The 13,259-nt window shown below is 32.2% G+C and overlaps 2 protein-coding genes across 3 annotated transcripts; both read left to right on the forward strand.

The window, feature by feature from the left end:
- Positions 1-5,963: 5,963 nt before the first annotated feature.
- Positions 5,964-7,970, forward strand: LOC108830983 (protein SPEAR3-like). Its single transcript, XM_018604544.2, has 5 exons — positions 5,964-6,411; positions 6,737-6,820; positions 7,261-7,334; positions 7,459-7,534; positions 7,677-7,970. The coding sequence occupies exons 1-5, from the start codon at positions 6,184-6,186 to the stop codon at positions 7,767-7,769; spliced, it is 555 nt and encodes a 184-aa protein (XP_018460046.1). The 5' UTR covers positions 5,964-6,183; the 3' UTR covers positions 7,770-7,970.
- A 1,962-nt stretch (positions 7,971-9,932) lies between these two features.
- LOC108830986 (casein kinase 1-like protein 3) lies at positions 9,933-13,238 on the forward strand. Of its 2 annotated transcripts, XR_001946272.2 has the most exons (15): positions 9,933-10,092; positions 10,176-10,216; positions 10,294-10,363; positions 10,445-10,593; positions 10,669-10,764; positions 10,848-10,918; positions 11,002-11,063; positions 11,138-11,201; positions 11,306-11,390; positions 11,474-11,600; positions 11,691-11,767; positions 11,896-11,953; positions 12,039-12,175; positions 12,269-12,623; positions 12,803-13,238. XR_001946272.2 is itself a non-coding variant. In XM_018604546.2 (14 exons), exons 1-14 carry the CDS (start codon positions 10,017-10,019, stop codon positions 12,419-12,421), a joined length of 1,266 nt encoding a protein of 421 aa, XP_018460048.1. In that variant the 5' UTR covers positions 9,933-10,016; the 3' UTR covers positions 12,422-12,717. The 2 variants fall into 2 exon arrangements, 1 of the variants encoding a protein (XP_018460048.1); XM_018604546.2 differs by lacking the exon at positions 12,803-13,238 and having other exon boundaries at positions 12,269-12,717.
- The last annotated feature ends 21 nt before the right edge of the window (positions 13,239-13,259 follow it).

Consider the following 13,259-nt stretch of genomic DNA (forward strand, 5'->3'; position numbering starts at 1 on the left):
TGATCATTTAAAAATTTAGAAGCGGTTCGAGTTTAAACGAAATCAGTGTAATTACTCAACTATAGCCAAATCATATCACTAAAATATGTATAATCGGAAGTGAGTTTGGTAGGCAACAAGATAGAGAAGGTGACCTTGGAAACTGCGATATCACCTTCCTGAATCCTGAAGCCCTTGCATGTGGCGAGATGCTCTTCTTTTGTCAAACACCTCGCTTTTTGTTTTCTTTATTGTTTTCTACGCTTATAGAGTAATTTGAAACTGAAACCTTTTTACTTCCACAAGTTAAATAAGTACGATTTGTATTATAAAAACTTAACTATAAGACCTTTAAATGTGAACACTTGACTCTTATAATATGTATATGATGGCTGATCTAAGGCAATAATTCAACAAGTTTTGAACTTCTCGAAATATTTTACATGATTATGTTATTGGGTGCTTCATTTCCTTGTGTTCGGTGCAGTAAAAACCATATATGAGCTACTGTATTATTATAGGAATTACATTTAACTTCGTAAATTTGCAACAAAAATAAACCGTTCTCATTATTATTTAAACTGTTTAAGTAATGTTATTATAAGTTTCATTGTAGAAATTTAATATTGTATGTAAACTTTATACTTTCATCCAAATTTTAGCAAAAAATAAAAAAAAAATTATACTTCATCAACACTTGGTGGAGATAAACAGAACTCCCAACTCCAACGTAGTTAAATGTAAAAATATGCACGTCCGCATTACATTCTCCAAAAGCATAGCTAAAACAAGGATAAACAAAAAAATCCCACAAAAGAAAATGCATCGCATGTATGGAAATCTTCTGATATTTTATTTTTATATGATTGATATAGTTGTTGAAATTTGAACAGCCAGTTGGTTTTGGTACGTTGTGCATGTGTGTTTATGTGATCAGGGATCTCCTTGTTTATTCAATTAATTTGATCTCTAAGCTGAAGGAAATTTTATTGGATATACCTTATTACTTATTAGGTTATTGGTTGAGTATATAATGAAAACATCTAAGCAGTGGATAATTATTTGTGTCAAAATAATTATTTTTAAGGCCATGCGTCCGTGATCCAAATGTCATATGTCCCCTTCTCAGAATCATGAAAACACAGAAGTTTTTTTTCTTTAACAATTTGAAAATAGTTTTTCTTGTGATATTATTTTCTTACTTCAAAATTGGCAGTGACATCTTCTTGCACCCTGAATCCTGAATTTTACTTCAAAACAGCTGTGATGAAAATGATTAGAAAAACCTTGCTTTCCAACCCACTTAATAATATTTTGCAAATAAAGGTCACATTAAGTCAATAAATTATGAAAAATGAAGAATCATTTAGTGGTATTATCCAAGAGAAGAAAGACTATTTTGGGTGCAACATAATTAAGATGAAGATATAATAGTAATCTGCATGCTCTATGATTCTGCTTAAAATATACTCTTCATCTTAATTTAATCATTCTTCATGCTTATTTATGATTAATGTACTATTCAAACTTCAGCTTAGTTCTTAATTGTTTGCCACTTCTCTTTTGTTTGATTCGTTTTAGGTGTTTGATCGTTTGCTTGCTTTGCATGTTAGTACTTGTTAAGTTCGAGTCTCTGATTACCTTATTTTATTTTCCACTTCATCTTAAAGAAAAAAATATAATATCAACCAACAACAACAAAAATTTGCCTTTAATTTAATCCAAATATAGCTTCAGTTTTACCATATATCTCATCCGCTTTTTAATATAAGTCGATATAGACTTAGACATATAGATTAAAAAAATAATTAATTTCTTATATTTTCTAAATAAAGACATCATTAATTATTTACCTAGCAATAATTCAATCACTTATAAAACATAGTGTATATTATCATTTGGTTAAATAACATTAATTGTTAATAAATTTTAAATAAAAAATTGAAAACGTCATATAATTTAGAACAAAGATTTTTTCTAAAACGACTTATGTTAAAAACGGAGGGAATGTAAATTTGAAAAAAAAACTTAAACCTGATTACATCAAATTTTACTATCAAAACATCTAACCAAAATGAATATAATATAATTAACATAAAATGTAAATTAAGGACTGTTCTGTAAAATGAAACTTTATGTTTGATTAGTTGTCAAAGTAATGAAGAGGATCAATAAGATTTGATTCCGATCGAATTCATATTTTATAAAAAATATTTTTAAAATAATATGACAACATTTAAAAGAAAACAGAAAGAAAAGGATAGACAGTGTAATATAGCGTAGCAGTAGAATGCATGTGGAAAAAATCTACGGTAGATATTATTTCATATTTTTTTAACTAGTCATGGGGTATACATTCTCTCCACTATGCTATGATTTATGGTATTATGTTATCAGGATATATTAGTGATTTTTATAAGTTTTGTTATTGTTTTACTATCCAAGTTTAAATATTCGTACGATTTGATATTTGTATCTTTGGTACGTTATGTTTTTGACATCTACTCCCGAAAGAACGTGAAGCTAAATTCTCTTATCATTTATATTTGAAACTATGATTTATTGAGAAATGATTTTTTTTTTTTTTTGAGAAATGATTTTAAATTCATGTGAAAGACACAAATTCTCATTATCGATTGGCTATCTGATAGTTCATGCGAGTTTCTTGGAAAAACGAACCAATTATCAGGCGAAGATAATGCCTACTGCAGACTAATAGTAGAGACCCACATGGAAATTCACGGACGAGATCGATTAAATGTTACGTTCTCATCAAATCAACACCTATATAGTCATCAATAAGAGGTCTCAAAATCTCTGAGAACACACACTAAACCAACCAACAATCATGTCATTTGTCGCAAGCCACATGACAGGTTCATGGTTAACAGAAATTTTACATTCATTAAAAAAAAAATTCCATTCGTCTAAGTTTTTTGCTTTGCTTGTAGCCTTGTAGCAAACTTGATCAAAGAACTGATGTGATTGACACGCCTGGACTATCCGTAACGTGCAACTAGTATATGGAGACAACTCGTGAGCTCTGTCCACCCCTCTAGACCGAGACCGAGGACGTTACGTTTATCTCAATAATTCTTTTTTAGGTAAAATATGATTACCATTTAAAACCTATAAGTATATTAAACATTGATCACTCAAAATCAAGTTTACTTATTATAATGAAATTGAAAGTGGCGTCATTACTAAGAAAGAATATTAACTCGTCAGCATCTACCTACCAAGTGGCACACACCTGTTAGTTCCTTGTCTTTTAAAAATGTGACCCTTTACTACTTAATTATTTATTTATGAGTTATCAAGGCTAGGAGAGATGTTTTGGCTATCACATGATTCACGACATACCTACAATAATAATAAACTAGCTATAGGATAATTTTAGCTGATATATAAAACCTAAAGTAATTAGTATTATGTTGGGCTAATACTAAATTAGGTGAAATTTAGCTAATATATAATTAGCCGATGCTCGAAATTTTATAAGCATCCATAATGTAATACTATTGCCGAAAACTCGTCTAAGGAGTAAGGAGCAACAACCAGAACTTATTTTCTTAAACGGTTAAACAACCTAAGTTATTGAGATTAAATGTTAGACTATTGATGTTTTTGTTGGGTGTTTTTTAACTCACAATTTTTTCTCATATAACTTACGAGAACGTGCATAAATTATGAAAAGTATATATTTTCTACTATTTTGTAGAGATAAATGGAAAAAAAAATCATTTAATTTGGGTGAGATCATTCTCAAAGCAAGGACGGCGTCGACTATGTCTCTAACTTTTAGTTGGATAATCATAAATTCATAACAGAATAAAAACACGTTTTAAGAGCATAAATTAATTTGCATAATGACCTTTTAACTCCCTTATACGTGAAAGACAGCAAGGGTGTATAGATGTAGTGTATATAACTGGGACTTTTTCTCGATTTAGTTACGTGTGAGTATACGATAAAGTAGAATTGATTTATTTTAAATTTGGTTTAGGTATGTCTTAACATTTTTTTTGAATTATACAAGGATATTCTGATTGCACAGAAGTGATTCATACTGATCAAGTGTTGCCACATATTGGCGAATCTAGATGAGAGAAGAGGGTGGCAAATGCCACCATAAAAATTTCAAAATTTGCATAATATACCTTAAATTTTATTTATTTTCTCGTACTAAACATCATATCTTAACCATATTTTTAGGTTTATATGCAACTTGCTCCCATAAAAAAAATGTTTTTACATTCGCCACTGTTGCCACATGTCGGTTTCATGTTCCTAGCGATATCAAAATATTAATTCTTCAGTGGTCGGAATTCGAATGTTTTAACATTTTTAATAAATTATTAGGCTTGGCGTATACTAAATTTTAAAAATTCGATATAAGATAGTGATTATATCAGATTTACATTTTTCTCTTACAGGATATATTTTGCTAGAGTACATTATTGAACAGGTTACTGTATTATTTAATTTACATTAGTTTCGAATTGATACATGAGTTAAGAAAAAAGTATAAAATGTAAATTTGCAACTAGAAATCAAACTTGTGAGTGTACACACGTGTATACTACAAGAAGATTTTTGATATAGAAAAGTACATTTTGAATCTGTAATATGAATATGACTTTGATATGCATTACTTACATTTATGTCGTTTTACGTTATATTATATACTAGTTCGATTGCTTTCCTTTCCTAGCTTTTTTTGTTGCATGTCCCTTACAGAAGCCTTTAGCTACATTACATCCCATAAAAATAAAATAAGAATCATAAAGCTATTTTTATCTCATGGATCTCCCAACAAAATCTTCTTGCTTTTATTTTGACAACCAGCAAAGTTATTGACAGATACATGATTATAAATATGATAACAAAGTGTTTATATAATAAAACAAGTATACTTTGAGAAAGTTGTGAATCACAGACAGCCTATGAAACCGCAGAACGAAAACAAAAACAAAACAAAACAATATACTACACAAATGCTCAAGCCAGTCCAGGACCGGTCCGGAGCATATATAAGATAAACAAGATAAACGAACGTTTAGGACATCATAATTTAAACTAATAATTTTAATTATATATAGAGCATCATAAAATTTTGCATGAATAATAAAGACATAGAATTTAAGTGAACTTGGGGCATCAAGAAAAAATTGAAAATATTAAACCGACATTGCTCAAGCATCAAGCTATTTTAATTTTACTTTTTAGATCAACTTTCGGTACATTATTGATTTTAATTAGATTAGTATTTCTAATATCTCTCGAAATTATTTTTTTTATGTTAAAAAAAATACTCGAAATTGTTTTTAAATTGTGATTCTACTTTTATTATTACTAAATAGTGATATCAATCCATCGTGAAGAAATAATAAAAACACTATATTTTTAAAAAATATTATTTTTAAAAAATTAGAGAATTTGATGATTAATTTAAAATAAACTATTGAATTAAGTTTTCCAATTAATTGTATGTTATTATTAATTATATTCATCTGACAAGAATGTAGATAACATTGTGATATATGTAAACGTATTTTATGTGTTTTTCGTAAAACAGTACTGTAAATTCACATATATTCTAGAAGTAGTTATGAAAATACTGTAATAAACTGTTAGATGTTCATCTTCTTTTTTTTGTTCAAACTGTTAGATGTTCATCTATGCAATTATGTGGGTTAATAAGAGGATAATATTAGAATAACCAAGCTCCGATCTATATATTTAAATGTTTTATAGCATTTGTGTTGGAAGTCATCCACAAGGACCACAACCGAGGAAAATAGCAAAAAAATATATGATAAAAAATCATGATTAAAATATTACACAATCATTGTAATTTATAAAATGATATTTATGTCAGAATTAATTGCGAAATCAAAATAAAGGCATAAAATCTATGTAATGTATGTATGTTTATGTGTGTGGGACGTATCTAATGAAATCTGGACACAATCTGATCCAGCGATGCAGTAGTTACTGATCTTAAAACAAAACATAAAAAAAGATTTTTTTTTCCTTCTAAAAAGATAAAATAAACATCTTATAAAGAGATCACCATTGGAGATCTCTCCGATTCCTCAGCCCAAAGCTTACCAACTAGCCCCACAAGTATTGTTGCGTTTTCTCTCTCTAAAAGACTTCTCTCTCTATTTCTTGAGGTTACTAGCTATTTGTTACCAAGAAATGGGTAGTAGTTTCTTTGGGAGACCAAAAATGGGTGGATCTTCATCTTCATCACCAACATCTTCTTCTCCAGCAAAGAGAGGGAAGAACAAGAATGGTTCTGACAAGCCAAAACAGCCGCAGAGAGGTCTCGGCGTGGCACAGTTAGAGAAGATAAGATTACACAGCGAACTTAACTGCAACAGCTTCAATGCTTACCCTTCTTATCATCCCTCAACTTTCAGTCAGGTACAAAATTCACATAAATATAGTATATATATAGATCCATGTAGATGTAGTCTAACCTTTTAGAATTTTATCAGAATTAACTCTGGTTTTGATCATGATCGCTAACTGTTTGAAGCATTTGCTTTTCTGTGTGTGTGAGTGTTTTGAATATTTTTAAGCTAAGGTTTAAAATGGAAGCATATTTGCATTTACAGCATAACATCATGATCATTCATCCAAACAAAACAGATTATATGTTTTCATAGGTTTGAATCGAAGTTTTGAATTATGAAGTTTTAGATACAGATTCATCATTTGTTTTGTTTTATTTTGTTGAATAATGTAGGAGGATGTGAGAATTCAAGGAGAATATCCATCTATACCATATTCATCATCGTCGGCTCATTATGGCATTCATCCAAACATGATGGTAAATATATATGCCCCAGTTATTGTTGTGGATCTGTGTATATATATTGTATCTAGTAATATCATTTATTTGCTTTCACAAATTTTTAAATTATGATATACACCACATAATTGTTCTTAAATGCATATCTTTTAGATCTATATGAATTTCAGTTAGATTCTTAGTTGCATTTGAAATCATTTTAAGTTCAAAAAAGTATATGCAAAAATCTCCAATTATACTCATATTGATTATCATTTTTTAGCTATCAAAATAGAAAGAAATCTTAAACATATTTCATATCGAATACTAATCTTTTTACTAATTACTTTGTCAAAAAAATATTTTACTAATTATAGACGTGGATTAGAAATGTAATAAGATTCATTTAATAAAACTTAATAGTATGATTATAGGTTTTTATTGGAGTACTTTTCATTATTATATATGTTATCTCACAGATGAATGCAAGTAATGATCAATACGAGAGAACAACCATAAGATACATAGATGCTCAGCCTCACATAGCACCAAGGTCCGTACACATTGTTATAGTTTGATCATACATAATATTTTATTATATGGTATGGTCTTTATATATACATCTAGATGTATGTGATTTATAAACAAAGCTAATAATTTTTACAACACATGTGCAGTTGGAACCCGAACTACGGTATCTTGGAGAGCCAACATTTTGTGGAACCAAACATAACCAGACCCTTCTTACATGAGGTTAGTACTTTATGTAGATACATATATCTGAGACTTAGTGGAACTTAATATTGATATGATCATCTAATCTGTGTTCAGTGTCTCAAAATTGTGGCTTAATAAGATATATGAATCTTTTAGTGATTTTTTCTCATTGATATAGGATCAGAGACATAACTCGTTGGGGTCGGGCAATGAGAACTTCCAAACAAGTGACGCAACTGAGCCAGATTTGGAATTGAGATTGTCACTTTGAGTAATGAATAAATTTATATTATTTTTAAGAGGCCATGGATTTGTTAAACTCAAAGAACATTAGAAAGAAAAAAGTATAATTTAGGTCATCATTTGATTTGTGGGTATCATTTTTTGATACCATCAAGATGTTTATCTTTTCGACAAAGTATGCTTGTAAATCTACATGATTTTCATATATATCAAAGTAGGCATAAAGTCATCTCCCTATATTGCTAAGCCATGCAAATGCAGCATATTGGAATTTTCAATAAAAGACAGATCATGAACGATATATATGATTAACATATATACACGTATACTTACCTAAGAAACGAGGATGGCTCTTCCCATTATGAGTGAGCATACTTGTGTATCCTAACATTACTAAGTATATTAACGGGCAGGGAGAGGGAACTAGGACGAGTTACTATCTACAATTATATTATTAAAAGAAAAAAGTAAAAGTACCTCTGAACTGAATTTCCCAGAAGCTGTTTACAACATTGACATTTATTCATTGGTTTTATTTTTAGGTTTTAATTAAATTATAATTATTTAAATAAAGTTATAATAAAATATTAGTACTTTTTAGTTCAGATATCCAAATTCTTCATTCCCCGTTAAAACAAAATCTAGACAGAGGTAATTTAGGATCAATTAAAATGTTAGTGATTCTTATTTCATATATGACTATAGTATGTTGTAAGAAGAGCCAACAGTGGTACGACGTCAAAAAAATGAACGATGTTGGGTTCTTCAGTTTGTTTGGAAAAAAAAAGTAAGAGCGATGCAGTAATCTGGACTGATGGTAATTGGTGTGGCACTGAAAAGAAATAAAAATGTAACTAAAAGTTTTGAACGTATAATTATGATTTTTGAACAAGACTTACAAAAACGTGATCAACATTCTCTTTTACTCATTATGATCATGCTTTTTATCGTACCCTACAATATATGTCTATTTACCATTGATCGAGTTTATTGTGAATATAATATATAAGAATATTCATATGCATTTGAACCCACCGAAAGTTATTCTTGATTGATCACTAGATTTGATTTATATCATTGAAACATGTGTTAGCAATGTCTTAAATATTTTGACCTTTATGAATATGATTAACCTAAATGAAGGATCTTTGTTTACAATGTTACACAGTTCATCACAGCATTGCTTTCGAAAAGTCGGAGCGAAATTTATCAACTTATTATTCAGAATACCAACTCAATGGACCCAGCCCACTTAGGTCCAATCTGATCATTTGGACCGATCAACATTGCTTGGTCCTAAGTTTGTTCAAAAGGGCTTATATATGGACCGGTCTCAGTAGTAATCCTTGTAAACAGCCGCAGTAGCTACTTTAGATCGAACATCAGTGGAGGCAAACAATGACAAAAATATGATTGTTACATGGGGTAAAAAATCATATTGGTATGAATGGTGACAACCTTCCCACACTTGTCTTGGAAAAAAAAGCAGGTATTGTAATATTATGGCATCGATACATTAATAAAGAGAGATGTGACGCATAAATGCGTAAGAACTTAGGATGTTTCTATAAAAAGGATATGCTATTCGCTCAAAAGATAGGTATAGATAGCTCCATTTGTTATGAAGTGTACAAATAAATGCTCATCAAACATGTGCCAGAGAGGCCCAGAGTTCCCTGCTGAAACCGTTGCAGCTTTACGTAAATTTTCATCTTACTTATTAAACTCGATATATTACGCAATTATTAGAGATAAAAAAATAAACATTGATTAATATTTTCTCCTTATTCAAGTTAAATAAATACACATACTACATTAATCAATGTCAATCATCTACTTAAATTAATTGCGTAATTTATCAAGTTCTAACTCGTTAAATTAATTGCGTAAGAAAACATTGATTAATTATGGCGTAATTTGTCAAGTTTTATTACTCAGTTTTCGTAGAGTGAAAATCAAACATGAGTAGTTTCTCCTTGAGTAAACTGTAAAAAGTAGTTCTTACCCAAAAAAAAAAAAACTGTAAAAAGTAGTAGTAATGCGTATTTTAACAAGTGGGAAAAAGTCAAAAAAATAATCTCCAGTTTAGGAAACAAAACGAAAGTACCTTAACTACTACACACACAGTTGACCAGATCCAAAATTACGAAAACACCCCCGCGTTTTCAATCAACCCTACCTATAATCCTCCTCCTTATCTCTCTCTCTCTCTCTCTCTTCACCATCGACGCGCACGAACTGATCCCAGATTCGTTTTTCTGATCGGAGAGCTGCCATGGAACGCATCATCGGCGGCAAGTACAAGCTCGGACGAAAGATCGGCGGCGGCTCCTTCGGAGAGATTTATCTAGGTTCGTGCGTCTCTGTTGTTCTCTCTCCTCTCTCCTTTCTCCTCTAAAGCTTTGGAATTAACGTCTTTGTGTCTCTCCCGCAGCTACACACGTCGATACGTTCGAGATCGTGGCGGTTAAGATCGTAAGTGTTTCAGAGATTTGGATCTGTTTCCTTACTTGCTCTTTTTGTAGCTGAATACGATTTTTGTCTTTTGGCAGGAGAATAGCAAGACGAAGCATCCTCAGCTTCTCTACGAAGCTAAGCTTTACAGAGTTCTCGAAGGAGGAAGTGAGTCTCTGATTATTTGATTATTTTTTTCATGATGATGAGAGGAAAACTAATATTGTTCGTTCGTGTGGTCACTGGCAGGTGGGATACCGCGGATAAAGTGGTTTGGTGTTGATGGAACGGAGAATGCTTTGGTGATGGATTTGCTAGGGCCGAGTCTTGAGGATCTCTTTGTTTATTGTGGGAGGAAGTTTTCTCCCAAGACTGTTTTGCTCTTAGCTGACCAAATGGTAATTAATTCTTCAAAACTCTTTCTTTTGTTCTCTCGACTGATCATACGTTTTGATTGATCATTATGTTTTCAGCTGACGAGGATAGAGTATGTACACTCCAAGGGGTATCTGCATAGAGATATCAAGCCTGATAACTTCCTCATGGGCCTAGGGAGGAAAGCTAATCAGGTATTGTTTCTCTTCTCCAAAGGGTTTCTCTTCTCCATCTTAAGGGGATTTGGTGTCGTTTGATAAGTCTCTTGTTATATCAGGTTTATCTAATTGACTTTGGACTTGCCAAAAGGTATCGTGATGCCAACACCAACCGCCACATCCCTTACAGGTATTTTGTTACTGCCTTGTGCTTCTTCTGCACATGTTTAATTATCTATCTTTTATATAACCTATTGCGTTTGTTATATACAGGGAGAACAAGAATTTAACAGGAACCGCACGGTATGCAAGTTGCAATACGCATCTCGGAATTGGTAAGGAAGTCTTCCATCTTTTCTTATTTTTACTAGATCATCCACGCTCATATATCTTGGTTTCTGTTTTACAGAGCAGAGTAGACGGGATGACCTAGAATCTCTTGGATATGTGCTTCTGTATTTCCTTAGAGGAAGGTGTGTTGGCTTTTCTTACCTGAAAGAAACTATCTAACCTTGTGTTTATTTCGCAAGGGATTACGTTGTGTCCTAATTTTCATGAACCTCTTTTTTTCTTCTAGTCTTCCATGGCAGGGTCTCAAGGCTGTTGACAAGAAGCAAAAGTATGACAAAATTTGTGAGAAGAAGATATCAACTCCTATTGAGGTCTGTTTCCCTCTGTTATGACTGAGATTTTAATTGTTAAAATCTTTGTTCGACTAAATATATCCATATCTCGTTTGTTGCAGGTTCTATGCAAAGGCCACCCTGTGGAGTTTGCTTCATATTTTCATTACTGCCACACGCTGACATTTGATCAGCGCCCTGATTATGGATTCTTGAAGCGCCTCTTTCGTGATTTATTCTCACGGGAAGGTTTGTACATGGGGGAAAATGAAAATGATAGGATTCACCTGCATTGGTTACCTTACCTCCATCAACTAACGGGTTCTCTTCGTTTTGCAGGATATGAAATGGACTATATATTTGACTGGACTATAATAAAGTATCAACAAGCACAGAAAACTAGAAATCAGTCTCAGGTATAGTATATCAATCTAGTTTTTCTCTATCTCAAGTATATGCAACTTTTTTTTCTTTGTTCAGTTCAGGAGAAGGTTCATTAAACGATTTGTTACTTTCTAACAAAAAGATGTCTAATGTGCTGCAGGCAGTTCCTGGACCTAGCAATACTCGTGCAACACCAATGGACACAAGCAATCATCGAGGTTAGCACTAGTTAATTGCATGTTAAGTTTCTTATTGCAATTATTTATTTCAAAATCTCTGTTTTACTGATACTCTGTTTTGCAGGAGGACCAAATATTTCTTATGAAGCCGACGTCTCTGAGCGTGTGAGATCCGGTAAGGCCATCGGTGCAAGCCCACAGATTAATAATAATACTGCTACAGAGAGGACTCTGGGTTTTAATCAGCCCGTCCACAACAATGTATGTTCTTCTGCAACTCGCCTCTTGTGTTAACATATCATCATACCTGCAAATATGCAAGATACCATTTAATTTACTGAAACACCACTGCAGGTGAACATGCCATCGACTTCACTGTCACCTGCGGGTACCTCAAAAAGAAATGTCGGAAAGTCTGGGTTCCCTCCGGAATCCTCAAGTGCTGGGTATGAGAGTGGGAAAAGAACTGGCGGCTGGACTTCATCATTCATGTCTCCAGATAAATGATGCAAAGAAAACAACATTATCTGAGACGGTGAGCAGCTATTAATGTGAGTCATGCCCTTGGAAGATTAAAAAAAGGTGTTAGTGACACCAAGTTCTGATTTCTGCTGTATATTATCTGAGATGTGTGTGGACAGACAGGCAGCTATAGAAGATGGTGTTTTTCCATGAACACATTCGTGTTACACACACAAAGACATGAAGTGTATGTTTGCTTTTCATTCAAGATTTGCTCCCAACCCTTTGTATAATTCTTACACCAGATTTGTTATATTGTTATATATGTCAATTTTTAGTTACTCAGTTTGTGTTAAGGTTCATAAGTTGGGCTTAGCCTTATTGTACTGATATTATATGTTAATGGATAACAAATATTCTTTGCAGAAATCCAGAGCCAAGCATTTGTGCTGTGGGAGATGGTCTTCAAAGGCTTCGGAAAGAGCACACCTTTCTCCTTTTTAAATGACAGAGGTTGATGTTGAGACACTCAAAGAAAAACTAATATGTCAAAGAGAGCTCATGAAGGCAGGAGCAGAGGAGGCTGCGCGGAGACATAGTAGTAACTTTAAGGTTATTGGTTTATGTAATAATTGAAAAAGAGTGAAATGCAAATCCAAGTCATCACCCAGTCATGAAAATGGCAAATTTTGACTCTCTACAGGGGAATTATATGCAGCTGGTGGTCATTGACTTTATATACTTCCGGCGAGTGCAAGAAACCATTTATTTATTCATTTTGAATATAACTTTTTCTTGATCTGGTTTGCGTTGTACATGGAAATTTTCCATATATACAAATAAAGTTTGCTCAATATCATCATATATACGAGTTAGTAACGTA

The sequence above is a fragment of the Raphanus sativus genome, chromosome 4, assembly GCF_000801105.2.
Source record: "Raphanus sativus cultivar WK10039 chromosome 4, ASM80110v3, whole genome shotgun sequence".
Classification (NCBI taxonomy): domain Eukaryota; kingdom Viridiplantae; phylum Streptophyta; class Magnoliopsida; order Brassicales; family Brassicaceae; genus Raphanus; species Raphanus sativus.

Bases quoted from the DNA above. Each gene is read 5' to 3' on its own strand.
- LOC108830983 (XM_018604544.2), top strand. From the start codon at position 6,184: ATGGGTAGTAGTTTCTTTGGGAGACCAAAAATGGGTGGATCTTCATCT. The intron at 6,412-6,736 runs GTACAAAATTCA...TGAATAATGTAG, and splicing joins ATCCCTCAACTTTCAGTCAG to GAGGATGTGAGAATTCAAGG. The intron at 7,535-7,676 runs GTTAGTACTTTA...TCATTGATATAG, and splicing joins CCAGACCCTTCTTACATGAG to GATCAGAGACATAACTCGTT.
- LOC108830986 (XM_018604546.2), top strand. From the start codon at position 10,017: ATGGAACGCATCATCGGCGGCAAGTACAAGCTCGGACGAAAGATCGGC. The intron at 10,217-10,293 runs GTAAGTGTTTCA...GTCTTTTGGCAG, and splicing joins AGATCGTGGCGGTTAAGATC to GAGAATAGCAAGACGAAGCA. The intron at 11,391-11,473 runs GTCTGTTTCCCT...CGTTTGTTGCAG, and splicing joins AGATATCAACTCCTATTGAG to GTTCTATGCAAAGGCCACCC.